At 28.0% G+C, this 14,446-nt stretch overlaps 1 protein-coding gene across 1 annotated transcript; it reads right to left on the bottom strand.

Annotated features, from left to right (window-relative positions):
- Positions 1-1,808: 1,808 nt before the first annotated feature.
- On the bottom strand, positions 1,809-12,455 carry LOC112720672 (aluminum-activated malate transporter 12). The gene is made up of 7 exons (XM_025771705.2): positions 11,836-12,455; positions 9,112-9,252; positions 7,348-7,620; positions 6,273-6,400; positions 4,241-4,384; positions 2,866-3,195; positions 1,809-2,283 (listed from the first exon to the last, which is right to left on the bottom strand). Exons 1-7 carry the CDS (start codon positions 12,077-12,079, stop codon positions 1,987-1,989), a joined length of 1,557 nt encoding a protein of 518 aa, XP_025627490.1. The 5' UTR covers positions 12,080-12,455; the 3' UTR covers positions 1,809-1,986.
- Positions 12,456-14,446: the final 1,991 nt, after the last annotated feature.

Below are 14,446 nucleotides of genomic sequence, written 5' to 3'. Positions count from 1 at the left end.
AGAGTCTTGATCATGCACAATATAATCATAAGGCCAAAATTCAAAATAGACATGGTTATCTAAAACAAATTGAGATATACTTAATAAATTCTGTGTGATTTCAGGGACATAAAGTAATTTATTTAAAAGAAACTTGATTTTACTGTCTTTATCACAAAGAATTGAGATTTCTTGAGCTAGAATTTTCATACCTTGACCATTACCTACAAATAATTGATCAGAATCTGGAGTTGAAGAGTTGGAATTCAGTAAGTTGAGTGAATCTGGTGTAACATGGTGGCTTGCTCCTGAATCTGGGTACCATACAGATTCTAGATAATTCTGAGGATTTGAGAAATAAACTCTTGGTTGATGGAACTGTGATGATGGTGGTGGTGGTTGTGTGTTAGAGTAGGAAAATATAGATTGTGGTGATTGTGAGCTATTTCCATAAGTTTGAAAGTTAGGATCGAATCTATGGAAGCAAGTTTGAACTACATGGCCTTGGCGACGACAAAGTTGACACTGAGGTCGATTACTTTGATTAAAAAACGACCTTCTTTTCCAAATCTTTCCCCTCTTCCTCTTCGAAGAATAGAACCTCTCTGAGATTGAATGGTATACGGTGATGGTGCTTGTGCCAGATTTGCCATGGGGATGCCACCTTGTGGTTTCTTGTATCTTTCCAACATATCATCATAGGCTTGAAGGAAAGACTCGACTTCAGGCACGTTGTAGGTTGATAATTTTGACATTACAGAAGTGATGAAGACAGTATACTTCTCAGGTAAACCATCAAGAATTGCTGAGATATGGTCATCTTGTTGAATTTGATATCCAATGGATTGTAGAGAATCAACAAGATCCTGGATTTGTAAGAGATAATCTGGTATCGATTCAGTTTTTTTTACTGATTTCAGTTGAGCTTTTAAGCTTTGAATTTTTGTGGCAGAGGTCTCAGCAAAATAGTCATTGAGTGCATTCCAAATTTCATAAAATTGATGACAATGAAGGATCTTGTTCTTGAAGGGTTTTGTGACTGATGCAAGAATCCACGTTGATAGAGTAAGATCATCTAATTTCCATTGTTTGAAGGCTTCAGTTTTTATTTTAGTCTTCTTGATAGCATCTTCTTTATATTGTTGTGGAATCTTGTTTTGGTACAAGTGATCTTCAAGACTTAAACTCTGAATTGTAAGCAAAGCTTGGTGTCTCTATGTATTATAATTGTTGTGATCCAACTTCTCAGAAATTGGAGAGAACGATCTCTTGGTTGAAGATTCTGATAGAGTAATTGACATTATGGAACACCAAACTGAAGAAATCAAGGAAGGGGCAAAACAAAATTGGAGCAAAAATTCAGACAAAAAAAATTGGCAAAAAAAATAAAAGATGAATCAGAATTTCATGAGAAGCAGGATCTCAGGCTCTGGATACCATAAAAGCAATTGAGATAGAGTAAGAAATTAGAAGCATGAGAGTGTTCTCATGCATTGATGCAGGAAGTAGAATTAAAAAGGAGACTTGAAACGTGGAAGTGGAAGTAGTGAAAGGGTGAAACGTGGAAGTGGAAGTGGAAGTGAAAAGGTGAAACTGAAACTAATTCATTGAAATTGTAATATATATATATATATATATATATATATAGTGAAGTTACTAATAGAAACTAATTAATCCCTTATATTCATTCACAAGGGCCGTTAAGAGTTGGATCCGGAGAAACTAATTAATCCCTTATATTTATTCACAGGGCCGTTAAGGGTTGGATCCGGGTCCGTAACACAAATGAAGTACTAACCAAATTTCAATAAAAGTGCTGACACATAAACTTTTTCATTGAACAATAAAGTGGATATTATTGTGACATAAAATTAACATATCGTTATTAAAGAGATAATATTCATTTTATAGACTTCGTAGAGTTAAATATAATAAAACACATAATATATCACCATTATTCCTCAAAATAATAATCCATGTCCATGAAAGAATAAGTCTAGTATCCTATTATTCTGCTCCAAGAGAAGGCAAATGGTTCTCAAGAACATCAAGCCTTGGTTTCTCACATTTCACATCAATCTTCTCATCACCAGCTTTATACTCTTTGAAACTTGCAAGCCTTCCAAGTTCTTCAACCTCCCCTATAACAAGGTCTAGTTTGGCCACTATCTCCACAAGTAAAGATGCAAAAGCAGCAAAAGGCAATGCCTCTGAGAATTCAAGGCTGGTAATCGCAATTTTGCTTAATTGGTGTCTCAACACCTTTCTCTCTGGTTCCTTGTTTCCCGCTTGTTCATTGCATGCCTGTTACAACACGTATTGAATTATAATATGCAAATATCATTATTTTATTTAATCAAATAAAAATTACTAAAGAAGTTTAAATATGACAATAGTATTTATGTATGCAATATGCATGGATCATATAATGATTCCACATTGAAATCTAACACAATTCTCCTCTATTATTTCGATTTGAAATTCATTAAAAAAAAGTGTTTGGCCAACAAATATTAATTTATACAAAAATATTATGTATACACTAAAATTAGCTATGATACATTTGTGTATGAATATATGTGTTATTTAACTCATTTTTTATGCATGCTTTGTATTCTAATATATATTTTTTGAGTTATGTTACATGTACACCAAAATCAGTTACCAAAGTCAGCCACCAATATAAAATACATATTGAAATACAAATACACATTAAAAATAAATTAAACTACACATGTATTTATATACAAATACATTGGTAGCTAATTTTAGTGACTGATTTTAGTGTACAAATAACATTTTTAATATTTTTTTGGTAACTGATTTTAGTATATATCTATCATAATTATTTACATTATTATTCTATTCTAAAAAATAATGGTATACCCTTTTGGATTTCCAGTTGGACAAGGCGGAAGAATCAGTTTTAACAGTTGGTAGCGATGACTTGGAAGGCTTAGTTTCGCCCGCTTGGGCGGCGGCCATGGCAAGCATGTTCTTGGCTTGGGTGTCATTAGCGCCCAGGAAGAGTCGAGGCTGCGACCTTATGGCGGTATTCAGGTCCTGCAAGGCTTCATGGAGATGGTCTGATAGTATTTCTGGGGAGCAATGGCGGCGGTTCCTTATGCTGTTTCCCAGTTCTATCAGTGCCTTTGTTACCTCTCCTGCTACTCTTATGCATGGGTCCTTGAAAAGAACTCTAACAGATCTCGGTGTCTGAATAAAATTCCAACACAAAAAACATGAGATAGTGGTGAATTACGGTGAACTCGAGAGGATTCGAATGCTTTTACATTTCTAGTTTGTTTTTCGACGGCAATCAATCTAGAAATGTGCCAACAATTGAACGTTAAAAGGAATACAAATACACATTAAAAATAAATTAAATTATATATATATTTATATATAAATATATCAGTGGCTCATTTTAATAATTGATTTTAGTATATAAATAATATTTTTGTAAAAAATAAATCCAAAATTAAAAATAATCAAAACATTTAAAACTTAAATGAAGATGAAAATTTAAAAGTGAAACAATATAAAACCAATTTAAGACATAAAATTTAAAATTTAAAATTTTTTTATAGTTTAAGAATTATAATTTTGAATTTGCAATAAGACCAAGTGGTGGCTTGTGTGACTAGTGGTGGACTGGTGGGTGAAAAAAATTATATGTTGGAACGAAGGAAAAAACGTAAAAAGGATAAAAAAAATAATTTCAAGAAAATATGATTTTTATTTTGTTTTATTGGGATTTTTTTTTAGCTATTGCTGGCTATGATGGTGGTTGAGAGGTGTTGATTATGTAACATAATTGTTTATTTAGTTATTTACTTTAGGTTGTAAACACCCACAAATCCAATAACAAATAGTGTTTTGATTAATCCGTATTTTTTTCATCCAAATTTAAAAATAAGATTTTTATCATTTATTAACACTTCTTTCCTAATTGGTTTTATTATGTATTAGAATTTTATGAAACTTTTAAGTAAAATAGTAAAGTCTTATTTTCGTTCGTTAAAATAATGGTTAAACTGTAAGCATAGTTATAATAGTTCTAGTTTTCAACTCTTTCTTAAAATGTATTTATTTTAGACATTTCTTAATGCCAAAATAAACAGTAGTCTCTAACAACGTATTCTCGTTTGTCAAAATCATTTACAGTGTACTACTGTTTATCAAATTATAATCCTAATCACACAAATAAACTTGAGAGCAAAATTTTTCTAAACAGTCAAATTTATTTAAGTATAAGTACCTGAATTTCTGATCTCAAACAGCCGTGAAGGGCCACAACGGTATACCCAAACTGACGAAGAACATTCCCAACTTTCACATACTGCTGCCATGGAAATCTATGACAGTACCTTGAATGCCTTGGCTCCCAACTAGCATGTAATGCCTACCCAATTCAAAACACAACAATTTGAAAGCATGTTATGAATATGTAGCTTTATTATACGGTTGGATATTATAATAAAAATTTTATAATTATCTTTATATAAAAATATTTTTTTTATCATCAGATAATAAATTGTAGAATTTAATTTTAATATCTTATAAAAATGTTATTTTTATTTAAAGTGCAAGTAAACAAAAAAAAAAAAACATAATTTAACAAGTATATTTATAAAAAAATATTTGTCATTTTTATTTGAGTAGGTGTCATATTATATTTTATATTATTATATTGAGTAAGGCTATATTAGTCTTAAATTCTTAATATTTTAAAGTTGATGAAGTCCTTTTTTGATTAATTTCAAAGAGTAAACACCCAAACTTCATGGTGCAGTTAACTTTGAAATCATTTGTTGTTATCATATGAAGTTTTAAACATAAAATAAATACCCGAACAATGAGAAGGAAATGGGAAATAAAAAGGACAATATCTTTGATCAATAATAATAACTTTTTAAAACATTTCAACACGAACAGATTAACGAAATTTTAATCAAAAAATAAAAATATAAAACAAACCAAATTTTAGGAACAAGATTTTCAACTTATATTATTGAGCCAAATTTTAGGAACAAGATTTTCAACTTTTATTATTGAGCCACCCCTTTTAGGGAAGGCTCTTAAAAAAATTGGCGACGAAAGAATAGTTGACACTATACACAAAGCGTGGCTGCGTGGTTTGGAGACATAACATGCTCTAGCTTTATATTAGTTGTCGTGTCGGAACCATAAGCAATTTCTCCGATGTGGTCTCCAAATGACAAAACATTCATTCACTTATTCATGGTCATCTGTGGTGGTGTTTGTGAATTGCCAGGTTACATTGCAGTATAGAGATGTTTGTATCAGTGGAAGAGTGGTTCCCATCAGAGCTCAGGTCACAACACTAAGATCACTGGGGATGATGCACCTGGTGAAACTTGGCACAAGGTCTTCAGCAAAGAGGGTATTTATTTATTTATATAACTACGCATGCTCTCATCCCTTTTACAATTCAACAAATATTTGATTGTAATTATTGTTTCAGGAGAGGTTCCTTACAATCGGGGTGATTCCAGATGGCGACAAGAATGGAAAGCCTCACAAGCTCAGATTATTGTATCCTATTGCTAGCAGTGCTCTAGGTGATTTTGGAGACTCAAAAACTGTGATTTGGGTTTTACCCTTTTGTTCCATTCATACTTCAATTTCTCTGCAATCTCATATATTTGATATGATGCTTTCATTCACTCACCCAGGTTTCTCTATGTTATACAAATGAAAATGGAGAACTTGTGTATACTAAATAGATAGCTATTAAAAAAAAGCACATTAATATTTTTATATACACATACATTTGCGTAGAAAAAATACAGACTTTTAAACAAGTACAATTACTTTTATGTTTAAAATAACATACTTTTTTAACATACATAATAGATATATTTGTGTTCAAAATACAAATGTCTTATTATGTCAAAATATATAAAAGAAAAAGCATACAACAAAAAAATTGAATTTTTGTTGAATGTTTCTGTATTGAATGTAAATAATTTGTACTTAATTATTTATGAGGAATATTATTTTTTTTTTTTTACCAAAAATAGAAGACTCGAACCCGCAACCTCTTAATTGAGTATGGGGAGACTATGCCATTTGAGCTATAACTCATTGGCATGAGGAATATTATTAGAATGTCAATATTTTTAATTAAAAAATAAAAAAATTAATTAACATTAATTCAATATAAAATAAATACATTGAAAAATATCAATCAATTAATATTTCTCTTATTTGGAATGCATGCATTAAAAGTTTAGAAGGAAGCAAAAGATAGATGATTTATTAATTACCAGTGTTTCATCCGTAGATTTTGAATCCAAAACAGCCTTATAACCTCTGTATATGGGATCCTCAGATGATTTTATATTTTCTGATGAAGCTTCCGCCGTATCTCCATAAAAATATTCATCAACACAAGCTGCGAGATTTTATACCTTGACTAATGTGAGTGTTAATCAGACAATAAGGTCATATTTATTACTGTTTCACATACTTATCACTAATTATAGAGATAAATTATAATTGATGCCTACTAATACAATAGCAAATTAAAAACAGTACATGACTTTTCTTATTTCCTTTGAAGTTATTTTAGAATGTCAAGAATTAAAATTCATTTAATAAGAATAGAAAATTCTTTTACTTATTTTAAAATATATAAAAATAAATTATTTTAATTTATTTGAGAATTTTAATTCTCATGTTTTTAATATTCATAAATTAAATTGAAAGTGGTTTGATTTTTAAATTAATTTTCATAACATTCAAATTTAATATTTGATATGTCAAAAATATTTTTATTTATAAGTGAGTGTCTACTAAAAATAATTTTTTAAAAATAAAATTATAAAAGAAGGTAATTTTATTGTTTAAAAATCATTCCAAATAAAAAAAATTCATTTCAATTTTCTACAAATATATTAAAATTATTTTAAATCATAAAATTAAATTTTAAATAAAAACAATTTTATCAATAAAATAAAATTCTTTTTTTGCGATAAAAAAAACTTTTCAAATATGCATCTTAGTAGGATTAAATAAGAGAAAAATTTTAAATAATTCCTAATAATTATACCGAAAGATAAAGAAATTCTTAATAAAAAAATATCCTTCCTAGCCTCTAAATTTTTTTTTTACAGAGATCAGTTCTATAAAAGTAAAATTTTAGAGACTAAATTAAATATTTTTTTTTATTTAAAGACCTTGTAGTCTCTTCAAAATAATTATTCGGGGCCGAATTAAGTATTCCACTCATTAAATAATGAAAGAATTAAAGCACGAAACGTTCTGAATTACATAAAAGACTAAAGAGAGTTGTGAAGTTGTGATAAGAGAATGAGAAATTTACACATATATAGTAAGTACCTTGTATAGAATCGGCAAGGCCTTCAAGCTTGAAAGCAGTGGAACTATGGAGGTCTTCGCCGGACCAGTTTGGAAACACCAAGAGACTCATAAAAAGGCATACGGCGCAGCCTATGGCTATGGTATAGAACCGTTCATGTGCAATCTTCAACACATTCTCAACTCGGAAACTCGACAACGTTATCAAGTTGAAGGTCAGCATAAATATAACCACACCATAGTCATAGTTTTTCTTTATATACGGAAAGAACCTCACATATGTTGCTGCAGCTCCTGCATGCAGTACAGTAGAATGATATATTATTAATTTCAAATATTTTTAGTTAGAGAAACAATATTTCAACCACTCCTTGTCGGTGGAGAGAAAAAAAAGTTTACGGAGGCCAAATTATAAAATAAAAAATTTATTATTTATTAATTTGGAGGCTATCCCTCTTCATAAATTAAATAAAAATTCACATATAACTGTTTTATATTAAATTAATAATTAAAAATTATTAAATAATTTAATATATTTAATTAAATTATTTTTAATTTTTAACTATTAATTTTATATAAATAAAACTGGAAACGCGAATTTCTATCTCTTATATATATATATATATATATATATATATATATATATATATATATATATATTTCTTTTATGTTATAAATGACAAATTTATTATCTCCGCTTACTTGAGAAAAGAGAACATGCAACATTACTCCCCAGTCTCGTATAAATTTTCTTTAATATTAATCAAAAGTTATTGTTAAGTAGTTATAAAAATAGTTAAGTATAGGTCGAAAATTTTTTTATTCTCAGTCTTTTTTTATATACAAAATCGTCTCTATAATTAAAAAACAAGTTTTAAAATTGTCTTTTTTATTTAAATATTAAAATTTTGAACTAAATTATCCATAATAAAAAAAACTTGTAAAATAAAAAAAGAAAAAAAAAAGAGAAACAGAATATTTCTGCTCCTGTGAAAGGGAAAAGGAAGAAGAAGAAGGGAGAAGGAAAGAAGAAAAAACTGTACACGATTCACTTCTGCCACCACTTCTATACGATTTTTGTCTTTAAGGTAAGGACGATTTTAAAACCAAATTAAAATTTGGACAATTTTATACACAAAAAAAGATTTGGGACGAAAAAATTTTCGGCCTATATCTTATTAGAGACCAAAATTATACTTAATCCTTATAAAAAATAATAAAAGTCTTTTATGTCATTAAAAGAAGGTATAGAAAAGGTAAATCAAATATCGTTTTTCTTTTGAAAAATTTTGTGGTATCTAAGAAATTTGTACTTAATTATCTAAAAGGTTAAGTGACAAGTGAAAATATAAAATCTATCTTTTTTTTTATAATAATGTAAGTGGGATAATAATCTAAATTTTTTTATAAAATCTATCTTTTTTTATTTTTTGGGGTTCACTAAGGATCGAACTCTTGACCTTTCGGATCTAGCACTCTAATACCATATCATGATACCACTCATCTCAAAAGCTTCAGCTAATAGAAAAAGGTAACACTAATGGTTATATCTCTAATACTCCATAAACTTCCATTGTACACATTGTCCAAGTATTCTATTGGTTACTCTTACTTTCCCTTTTCTTTTAACATGTATGTTAATACACTAGTTGCTAATTAAGGAGAGTTAATGGCTAATGAGACTTAATTATTAGGTAGATATAGGGTAGTACAATGATACAGTGAGATACTTGTTTGTGGTACATTAAATGGATTATTAAAGTAATTTATGAATGAAAGAAATACCGATTAAAAAAACTGCAGCCCCAATGAAAATAGCTCGAAGGATATGACCAGATGCATCTGCAACATACTCAATAAGAAATGCGAGTAATCCTGCTAACAGTGTCCCCAATCCTCTGTTTAGCCCTTTGCATAAAGTTGCCCCTTCAACCAAGCAATTAACATAAAATATAGTTAGAAATTAATTAAAATGTTTACCTTTACCACCTACTCACAACATTAGTATGCAGCTCTATCACTTTCATCTTCATGCACGTGAATCTTACATTAAAAAGTCTTGAAACATTTAATGTTATTCGTCATGGTTGAACTTCTTCATTCTTAAACAATTTCGCCGAGATTGTGTTTGTACCAAAATAATTTTCTTTTGAGAATTTTCATCATATAAAATTATAAATGCAACTCTAATATTACACTATTTACGTGTGGGTCTGTGTTAATTTTATTAAGTGTGTCACACTATTATAGTGGCAAATAAGGTGTGATAAATAAAGCATATTTAGATTGTTTATGCTGATTTTTTATTATTTTTTAATATTATCGTTTAATATCTTATATTTTTTTCTCTTATATTTAAAATACAAAATCAGTCTTTTTAAAAATGAGTATACCTAAATCTAGAATACACAATTCAAACAAAAATAGCAAACATTAAACCTAAGCCTTAAATCCAAAACACAAAATTTAAAATCATAAATCTAAAATCCCATATTCTAAATTCTAAACTTTAAATTTTATATTTTATATTTTTTTAATTAGTTTACAACAATAATAGTTATATTAATGATATATGAAACATTTTAACAATACTAGTTTTAGGAGGTTTGGTGATTGAAAAAGTTTTTAGAATGAAAATCAAATTTTATTTGAGTTGAAGTCTTGCAGTTTAATTTCATAAAAAAATTGGAAAGTAAATATATAAAAATTATTATAATTAATGTTTTTTGGATTTAAAAGCTGATTAAAGGTAAAAAAATCATTGACTAAATAAAATGATCAAAATCTTAAAGTCTATGCCTTGACACCGACTCTCACCCTCCCTAGCTACATACAGAAACCAGCAAAATCACTAAATCAATGAAGTGTAAGATTAATTAACGTGGTAAGCTAAGTGCTTTAATCATTTAATTAGTGTTTCGAATTTGAATCTTGATAATAAAAGGATTCCCGCTTGGAGAATTATACCCCTTGTACCATATTATATTCCAACCAAGTCGAATAAGTAAGTCTAATTTTTTATGCTAGTCAAATACTATTAGTGATAAAAGGTGAAGACTTATCTGGTGATGGTTCAAATGTAAGATAAAAAAAAAAAAAATTGGTCATCTAACATTTTTTTCATAATAAATTTCACATACTATTACTTAAAGAAAAAAAATGAATACATTCTTTCCTACACAAAGTCATTATTTCTACTCCAAATAATCACAGTTAAACTATTTGGATTTGGATCCTCTAAAGTTTGAATTTTACTTTAAAGAGTAAAGTGTGATCTTTTACCTTTAAATAGTTTCTCTTTTATATTTATTTTTGGTCCCATCTATAAAATCAATAGTGAGAGATCACACTTCACTCTCTAAAGTGGAATTCAAACTTTAGAGGATCTGTGTAAATAAAATGTTGTGTGTATGTGTTTGGTACTCACAATCTGTGTTAGTTTCTATACCCTGCTTACCAAAGTTGTAACTAAAATTGGTGAATTTTACCAAATCTTTTCTAATATAACATATAATTTATACTCTATGACTTGTTAATTTTTGATTGATTAATATTTTAAAAATATTAACAAACAATCTCTTAGTTTCTCCCAAATCTTCTTCTTTGTTCAACAATTTAAAAAAAAAAAAAAGCTCATAGTGTTCTTCTCTCTCCCTCTCAACATAGCGTTTATCATTCGACTTGGATTGGATTTCTCATTTTCACTAGCATGATCATTACCCAATATGCATGTCTTTTACAGACTAAACCTTCTAATGTTTTCATGTTTGTTATTTTCTTAATATCAAAATAAAAAAATCTTTCATCAGTTTTTCATTCTTTTTGCATTCTTTTTCATTTATTTATTTATTTATTTTCACAAACAACCTATTTCATTTTTAAAAGAGTAACATCCACACAAAATATTATAATGTAAACCATAAAAGAATAAGTTACTTTTTTTCATCTTTTTTTATTATTGAAATTTATGTTTGAAGCTTGATGTTTTATTCAATCTTTTTTACTGCTGCAATTAATTGAATATCTATTGTGGCTACTCTTTTTGTTTGTTTGACAAGAAAAAGATATTTGGAAGAGAAGGGTATTTTATTAATACTTTTAAAAATTATAGAATGATCCATTATAATAAGTTAATTACAACTAATTTTATTAAAATTTAAAATATTAATTCTAGTTAAATAATTTAAACAAGTCAAGTTATTAAAAGTTGATACATCACATGATAAAATACATATTATTTTAAAGAAAATTGGATAAAATTTACGCTAAAATTTTGATGTGTGCATAAATAGAAGGTGGAAACTCAAGTGCAGTCGACTTCACGTGAAGTTGGTATCTGAAAGCCGTTAGATGATTTGACTGATTTGACTAAATTTTCATCTAACGATTCTCAGATATCAACTTCGCGTGAAGTAAACTTCACTTGAGTTTTCTCCTAAATAGAAAATAAAATAGCCTTAGTAGTACGCACTACGCAGGGTACTGAAGTTGGGAATAGAGAAAACTAACCGGCGGTGAACTCGAAGACGACGACGACAGTCATGACAGCCCAGATAGAGTTCTGGCCAATTCCTTTGAAGAGTGGCTCCAACAGATACAGCAACGAAACAATGGTGAGAGCCAACCCAACTTTGAATGCATGGATCAACCTTCTTGGATCATCACGCCCAACCTTCCATATGCTTCTCCATGCCACCCTTGGAAACTTCTTCACTTTCTTCAAGTAATTCCCATTCCCATTATTCTTCACCATTTCCAACAAACGCGTCAAATTATATAATTATGTTTGGGACTTCAACCAAATCGGATTAAATTAGAGTTTAGGATTTAAGGTTTTTTTAACTGCTTAATTGGCTTGATATTTTGTTAGTTTCACCGAAATTGAACCTATCATAGGAGGGGAAATTATTTAACAAAAATTGGCAAATCAAAGCTAATAAGGTAAGTGATATTTGATATATATATATATATTTTTTTTTATGAGATATAGTGGGGATTCCAGATTTGTGATGAGAATTGAGGAAGCTCAAGTTTGTTCTACAAGAAGCGGGAAACTTTATATGAAATTATAGGAAGAAAATTAGTGGCGGTGTTATTATTTCTACTGTAATTATCACATGCATTCCGTTAAAGTGTGGAGATAGAAGGCTCTTTTTATAGGGTGAGTGTAGTTGTCATAAGTCAACTACTTTAAGTTAGTAAAGGGCGGAAACCTAACTCTCATATACGATGTATGTGGTAGATATATGCTAATGATTTTTGTTAGAAATAAGAGACTAAATTAGAGAAAGGATTTGTATATTATTAAGTATATTTAAGTTGTTTTAAATAATATAATATAAAAGTGTATTTATAGGTACTAAAAAAATCGTAATAATAAAGATGTAATCTCTTATAATAAATATTCAGATATACTAAATAATACTAATTGATCCTAATTGATTTTAATTATACTCTAACAATTTTGATTTTCTCTCAATGGCGATGCCATCATCTAATTTCTACGTTTACATGCATTACATCGATTACTTTCTCACGGTTTTTAAATTTTTAGAGTATATTCATAATCTGTTTTTTAAAAATTTTGATTTTGGACTAATTAATTTAAAAAAATATATATTAATTATGTCATTTACGATAATGAATAGTGGATATATATATTCTTTCATCAATAGAATATGAATAATGTAAAACGAAATGGAGATGATTATGTATTTTATTATTTATAGTGGTATGTATTTCGTCGTTGTTACATAAATATAAAAACGGTATAATTTTGGACAACAAAATATTTATTGTCTTTTAAATTTTTATATAACATTTATCAGCTGCTCTCTATTTACCACGAATCATATTAAAATAGATAAAATTTTACTTCAAAATTATTATTTATATGATGATTTTTCATAAATAAAAACTGTTTAATTAGTACCTTTTTTTTTCTTTCGTTGTCCACGCTTTGTTATTATTAAGGATTAAATTGATATTTTTTTAGGAACTATTTAGTCTAAAAAATAAATTTTCAGAGACTTAATTATCATTTTATTCAAATTATTATTACTAGTTTATATCCTTAACAATTATGCTAAATGTACACTATAGTTACTATAATTAACTATTACTATAAATAAAATACCAATTAAAATATAAAATATATATTAAAAATAAATTAAATTATTCATATATTTATATATAAATATATATTAAAATCAATAATTAGTATTAGAAAGATATTTATTTACTAAATTATGCCAAATATACTATTAATAGATCAGTTAGATGTTAAAATAAGTTTGTTAGTTTTGCTAGATTCTTTTAGATTAGTTAGAACTACTTGTGCATCCAGTTGTAAATATAAGCCAACATCAGATTCAATAAAAAGTAAGCCATTCATTTTTCTTTTCCCAAGTCAAGTTTAGTATGACATCTGATGGAATTATCTCTCTCTAATTTTCCTTCTGCAACGAACGTCACACTCCACAACCCATTTTCTCTTCAATTTTTTCTAAGAAAATCTCTTTCTTGCCGTTCTTTGCTTTTTTTTTTTCACTTTCCCTTTTTTCAATTCAAAGTGACCCATAAAAAGTTTTTGTAACACCTTAAAGGCACAGGATTCGATGGTCTCAAAATGTTTGGACCATTAAATGGTCCCATAACAAAACATATTTTTTAAGTTTTTTTAACAACTGCTACATAGTCCTTTAACTAATTTTAATTACAAATTAATTCCATATATTTTATTTAATTATAAAAACGATTTTTTTATTTTTTAAATAATTATTTTATCATAAATCTATCATGTTCATTAACAATCAAAAACAAAAACAATAGCGAATTAGATCTTCCATTGATCTTAATAAATTTTTTCATTATTCTAATCGATTAAAAGAATTAATTTGATCTGTCACGTTCGTCACGAATCATAAAATCGTGTTTCATTGGAAACCAATCGATTGGAATTTCAAAACAATCGATTGAATTACAACTCAATCGATTGGATTACAGTTTATCACAAAACAATCGATTGAAAATTGCCAAAAGCATGATTTTAGCATAAATCAATCGATTGGTCGTAAGACCCAATCGATTGTTTATACCTTCCAATCGATTGAATAATTGA

The sequence above is a fragment of the Arachis hypogaea genome, chromosome 11 (genome assembly GCF_003086295.3).
Source record: "Arachis hypogaea cultivar Tifrunner chromosome 11, arahy.Tifrunner.gnm2.J5K5, whole genome shotgun sequence".
In the NCBI taxonomy this organism is placed as follows: Eukaryota; Viridiplantae; Streptophyta; class Magnoliopsida; order Fabales; family Fabaceae; genus Arachis; species Arachis hypogaea.
The sequence above is the reverse complement of the archived record's forward strand: the minus strand, read 5'-3'. Positions and strand labels throughout refer to the sequence as shown.

Excerpts from the sequence above, each read along its gene's own strand:
- LOC112720672 (XM_025771705.2), bottom strand. The coding sequence starts at position 12,079 with ATGGTGAAGAATAATGGGAATGGGAATTACTTGAAGAAAGTGAAGAAG. Across the intron at positions 6,401-7,347 it reads CCTTGCCGATTCTATACAAG|CTTGTGTTGATGAATATTTT; the intron begins GTACTTACTATA and ends AAAATCTCGCAG. Across the intron at positions 3,196-4,240 it reads GTTTGAGATCAGAAATTCAG|ACACCGAGATCTGTTAGAGT; the intron begins GTACTTATACTT and ends AATTTTATTCAG.